Genomic DNA, 5,845 nt, shown 5'->3' on the forward strand with positions numbered 1-5,845 from the left:
CAGGAAGTGCTTGTATTTATATCGTGTCCTGCTGCTTTTTTAAAGTTTATTTCTCCCATGAGAGAGAGAATGAAACAGGCACCCCAACAGAGTCTTTGCACTGTGGTCCCCCCCGCAGTCTTGCCAGCCTGATCATAAGCACACGCATAGGCACCTTGCATGGGGTTCGCTTGCATTACTGCTGCACGCTACTGCCAAGCCCTGCCTGACCGATTTTAAGGAATTTCTGTACAGTTCATCTGTCCCTTTAGCAAAATGTTTAAAAGAGATGTCAGGGGCCAGCAGGTGGCATGGAAGTTCAGGTGGCTAGATATCACGTGGCCAGTAGCACAATTTTAGTCTCAGACCAGCAGTTTAAAAACACACTGGGCACATGTGCATGTGTCCCCAAAATCCCAAGAGGAAGATAGAGGAGAAGGGATGGTAGTGTGGCCATACCCCGTGGGGTGATTTCTCATTCACCCCTCCCTCTCTTTGTCTCTCTATCTCTCTCCAGTGAGCTCACATGCCCTATAGCAAAAGCTAAATTAAGGGTAAAAAATACAAGGGCAGATGTCCATCTTTTTTTTAATAAGAGAAACTGAGTCTCAGATGGTTCCTCCTTCCCCATGGTTCTTGTATCCATTTTCTATTAGCTGCAACAACATCTCAAACCTTGTTGCTTTGAACAACACATTAGTTTTGGAAGTTAGAAGTCCAAGGTGGGTCTCTGAGCTAAAATCAGTATGTTGTTCGGCTATTTCTTTTTGGAAGCTCTGTGAGAAAATCTTATTTTCTTGTTTCACTCAGCTTTTAGCAGGTGCCCACACTTCTCAGTCTGTGGCCTCTTCCCATCTTCAAAACCAGCGATGGCCAGAACGGTCTCTCAGGGTGACATCTTTGGTTCTGACTCATCTGTTGTCCTCTTCGTTTAAGGACCCTCATGATTATACTGGGCTCACTCTGATAGTTTAAGATAGTCTCTGTCTTTTCAGTCATCTGATTAGCAACCTTAATTCCACCTGTAGCTTTTATCTCCCTTGACATGTACTGGAACATTCCCAGGTTCTGAGGATGAGGACATAGACTTCTGTGGGAGAGGCCATCGTTCTGCCAAACATGGTCACCTAGCCACACAGTGGCACAATTAGGATGAGACTGGAATGCATTGCATCAGGGCAGAGGTCAGGCCAGTTCCTCTCTGCTCTCCCTGCCAACCATAGTTTGTACCATCTTGGGGACCCAGGAAATGCTCTTTGAAGGACTGGATAGGTCAGGAGCACCTGCCTCCATGTCCCAGTTGCCTGAAATGTGCGTTTGGAGTTAGAGCCCAAAGAAAGATGGCTAACAGTGGCTGGAAGTTCCCAAGTAAGGCTCTCAAAAAGAAGGTGAATTGGGGCCAGCAGCTTGGCATGGTGGTTAAGGCACCTGATTCCACATGGCTGACTTCAAGGTTCACTTCCCAGACCTGGCAGCTTGAGGAACACACAGTGTACGTGCGAGCTTGCCTGAGATCCTAAGAGGAGAATGGAGGAGAAGGGATTGTGGTGTGGCCATCTGCTCCTCAGGAGGTGATCTCTCACTTTCCCTCTCTCTCTCTATCTCTGATGAGCACTTGTGCCCTGTGGTGAAAACCTTAAAAAATTAAAAAAAAAAAAAAAGTGAAATTTTTCCATAAAGAAAAAAATAAACATGTTACTTAGTCCTCTAATGCCCTTCACTCACTGGCGGTAGCTACTTTTTAAAAATATATATATATTATTTATTTAATTTTATTTATTATTGTTGTTTCTCATTTGCTATAGGGCACGTGCACTCATCAGAGAGAGTAAGAAGCAAGCTGCCAGGTCCGAGACTTGAACCATGGTTGACCATGTGGGGAGTCCAGGCCCCCAATCACCACGCTACCTGCTGGCCCCACTGTAGCCATTCTTTCTTTCATTTTTTTTTTTAATAATTATTTCATTTTATTATAATTATTGTTATTATTTTTTAATTTGATCAGAGAGAGAGAGACAGGGAAAGTGAGAGAATAAGCTGCCAGATCCAGAACTCAAACCACAGTTGGCCCTGTGGGAGTCCAGCACCTTCACCACCTGCCAGCCCTGCGGAAGCCACTCTTAATAGTTTGGTTTGTATCTTTCAGACTGTTTACAAAGTTCTGTGTTGCGCATGTATGTGTGTTCATGCACACATGTGTCGTTGTGTGCGTGTTTGCTTTTATTTATTTGTTCAGCAAAGTGGGGCTCCCCTTTTTCTAAATTCTAGGCAGGCCTGTCCCCTTCATGTTGGTCGCGGTGTTAACTGTCTCAAGTTTCAGCTTGAGTCACAGTCGAGTGCTGCCTCCCCTAGACTGAGTTCTGTGTGGACTTGAACAGTTTTGAGACTCCTCATTCTCCTTGGTGGATCCCTGCTCTAAATGGCTGACCTATTCCACTGTTTAATAGGTCTTCTGGGTTTATTCTCGAAAGGGAGCCTACATTTCAAGTCCTGGGGATACTCTGTACCCCATCTCTGTAGTGATATGTAGATGAGAAGAAAATCTCTGAGATTTTAGGGGGTTTTGTTAAGTTTACTTATTTATAGAGCGACAGCTCCCCAGCAGGGCCTTGATACTGTGAGCAGACCCCAGCCTCAGCCAGCTCTGGATCACAGTCTTGCGCTTGCCTGGTGTACCCAATTAGGTCTCCAGACATGACCCTGGCACCTTCCTTGCAGGTTAGCCCCAGCAACATCACGGTTTACTGCTGCGCCAACATCTGGCCTTAGATTTTAGGTTTATTTGGGGTGAGTGGGCCAAGTGTGAGAGGAATGGGTATTGACAAGCTGATTGAATAACGTGAGGAGGATGGAAGAGATGGCAAGGTATTCTGGGTAATATTTAAAGACTATTGGGGTGAACCAGCAGGTGATGTGGTTAAGGCGCTGGAATTCCCATATGGCCAACTGCAGTTCAAGTCCTAGACTTGGCGACTTTCTCTCTCTCTCTGTCAAAACTCATGTGGGAAAAAGTAAATAATTCTTTAAAAAAAAAAGACTGGTGAGGCACCCATGCTGGTTCTCTTCAGACCAAGGGCTCAGTGGTTTCAGACTGTTCTAAGAACCTAAAACTGGGACAGATTTCTCAAAAATCTATAGGACTTGGGACCAGCAGGTGGTGTGGTGGTTAAGAGACTGGACACTCCCACATGGCCGACCAGGGTTTGAGTCCTGAATCTGGTGGTTTGCTTTCTCGCTTCCTCTCACTCTCAATGTCTGTCTCTCTCTGGTCAAATTAAAAAATAAATGAATTAATAAATAAAATAAAATTTAAAAAATAATCAATAGGGCTTCAACAGGAGGATCCCTAATTTCTGTATTGCTAGTATGTATTGAAGTTCTCTGAAGATTTTATTTGAATAAAGGTACCACTTTAAAAAAGCATTTAGGGATCCCAGCAGATAGCGTAGTGGTTATGTCGCTAGACAGAAACGTAGTTGACTGTGGTTCAAGTTCCAGACCTGGTAGCTTAACCTATTCCAGGCGTGTGTACGTGCATGCCCAAAATTCCAAGAGAAGGGATTGTGGCATGGCTTTTCTCTCTGGGGGTGATTTCTCACTTCTGTCTTCCGGTCTCTCACGTGGGAGGGCCAAGTTCAGTTTCAGAGTCGACCTGAACACATATGACATGGTTGTGTGATTGTAGTCCTAGCTAATTAGGAGGCCGGGGCAGGAGTGTGACACACAGGAACCTTGTCAGAAATACCTACCCATCTCCCTTTTTCTCTTTCCATCATAAAGGGAGAAAAAAGTTTAAAAGTCATGGATTTAGGAATTGGAAAAAGTTTTTACTAGATTAACTGAACTGACAGAAGTGAATGTGAGATGGTGTGAGAAGACTTCTCGAACTTTCCAAGGACTTTGCAGGATAAGAGTAGTGAGGAGGGTATCCAAGCCAGGTACGAAGGTCAGCCTCTAGGACCCTCTTAGAAATAGAGCCTCTTTGTCTTGCTGGTATTTAATCTGACAAGATCTGGCCTGGGAGACTTAGGTCAGTTTAGAGTGTTTTCAGACTAGGCCAAGGAGGAAGGCCGGAGAGAGAATGTGCACTCGTGAGCATGAGCTCCCTCTGTCCACACGTTTCCTCTGGATCTTCCCCATCAGCCCACACAAAGCTGTTACTTCTCCCTCTTGATCCTTCATTCCTCTTTAGCCACTGTCCCAGTTGTCCCACACTTTTTCAGCAAAGCCAGAAGGGTGGTCTATACTAGCTGCCTGGTTTCTCTAGAATCTACTTCCAGTCAAACTTTCATTTTTTTTTTTTTTCAAACTTTCATCTTTAATATACAACACTATTTTTTCCCCCCACAAAGTTGCCATTAACCTCCATTAAACTAAATCTAAAGTTTTCAGTCTTCCTGTCATATGTTCTTAAATTTTGCCAGAGGACATGTGTGCTTACTGGAGATTGAGCAGAGAGTGAAGGAAAAGGCAATCCCCACACACAGGGAACAGTCACACCGTGATCCCTTCTCTACTTCTCTCTCTCTGATTTTTTGTGTGCATGCGCCCACCGAGTCTGGAACTCAAACCACACAGTCAGCTATATGGGATCCAGCTGCCTTAACCACCGCACCCCAAGCTGGCCCCCATTCTCATCTTTGATTGGGTAACAACAGGGACCCATCATCCACATTGGGCATATGTGTGCACATGCCCAAAGTCCCGGGAGAAGGGATGGTGGCCCATAGCCTTCCCCCACCGGAGGAGTGCTTTCTCACCACTTCACATGAGCACACGTGCCCTCAGGCAGATTCACACAACAGCAGTGGACCCATCACTCCCTCCTTCGTGGAGACACCTGTCTTCCCTTGGCTTTTCAGGCAGCTGCTTGCCTGGTTGTCCAACCTCACTAACGGTACCTTCTCATTTTCTCTGGCCTGCTCATTCTTTTTTTTTTTTTTTGAAAGGTTTTTCACCATAGGGCGCATGCGCTCGCCAGACAGAGAGAAACAGAGAGACAGAAAGTGAGAAATCACCCCCCCAGAGGGGATGGCCACTCTGCAATCCCTTCTCCTCCATTCTCCTCTCGGGATCTTGGGCACGCACACACACGCGCCCGGCGTGGGTTTTAAGCCACCGGGTCCAGGACGCGAACCGCGGTCGACTACGTGGGAGTCCAGTGACATAGCCATTACGCTAACTGCTGGTTCCTGGCCTGCTCATTCTTGACTCCCAGAGCTGGCAACATTTCATATTGTTGTCTTTCTCCCCTTTCTAGAATGTAGGTACCTTTAGGTCAGGGTCTTCTTAATGCACTGTGATATTCCTGGTAGCTAGAATAATGCCTGGCAGAGAACAGTTACTTCTTGCATGTTTGCGAATGAATAAATGATTAAATCTCCCCTACATGGGACGTAGCGTGAACCCCTGCCTGGGAGACCTCAGCCACAGTCACAGCTTTGAGTATCATTTATGTGCCTGTGACTCCTACCTGGCCCCTCCTCTTGGCTCCAGCCTCTCTTCGAGTTATCCGATCTCTGTTCGAGATCCTTACTTGGTTGTCTGAAAGATCTCAAACTCGACATAACCAAACAGAATCCCATCTCCCCCCCAGTATCCCTTCTCCCAGTAAGCTGGCAGCTGTAGTCTTTTGGTTTGTTCTGGCCAGACCCTCAGTCATTCTCTCCTGTCTTCCCAGCCTCACATGAGTTGGTTAGCAGATCCTCCGAAGGAAGCTGGGCACCCATCCTCCCCGTCACCACCTCCAGTGCTGCTGCTGTAGTCGGAGCTGACTCGCCTGCTTCTGTCCCAGCCTTCTAACTGGCCTCCAGGCTTTTGAGCTTTGCCCGCTGCGCTCTGTTCTCAAACAGCAGCTGGTGTCCCT

At 46.4% G+C, this 5,845-nt stretch overlaps 1 protein-coding gene across 3 annotated transcripts in view; it reads left to right on the plus strand.

Moving 5' to 3' along the window:
• SPINDOC (spindlin interactor and repressor of chromatin binding) overlaps positions 1 to 5,845 on the plus strand; it is a 17,555-nt gene that overhangs the window by 8,829 nt on the left and 2,881 nt on the right. Inside the window, exon 6 of one of the 3 annotated variants that reach the window (XM_006149805.3) lies at positions 5,660 to 5,832. The exons of the other annotated variants lie outside the window; for them this stretch is intronic. Within the exon in view, the coding sequence (XP_006149867.1) occupies positions 5,660 to 5,781 (122 nt within the window). The 3' untranslated portion in view covers positions 5,782 to 5,832. Of the gene's footprint in view, positions 1 to 5,659; positions 5,833 to 5,845 lie in introns of those variants that run through there. 3 annotated transcript variants of the gene reach the window in all.

Source organism: Tupaia chinensis, unplaced genomic scaffold (assembly GCF_000334495.1).
Source record: "Tupaia chinensis unplaced genomic scaffold, TupChi_1.0 Scaffold000273_1, whole genome shotgun sequence".
NCBI lineage: Eukaryota > Metazoa > Chordata > Mammalia > Scandentia > Tupaiidae > Tupaia > Tupaia belangeri.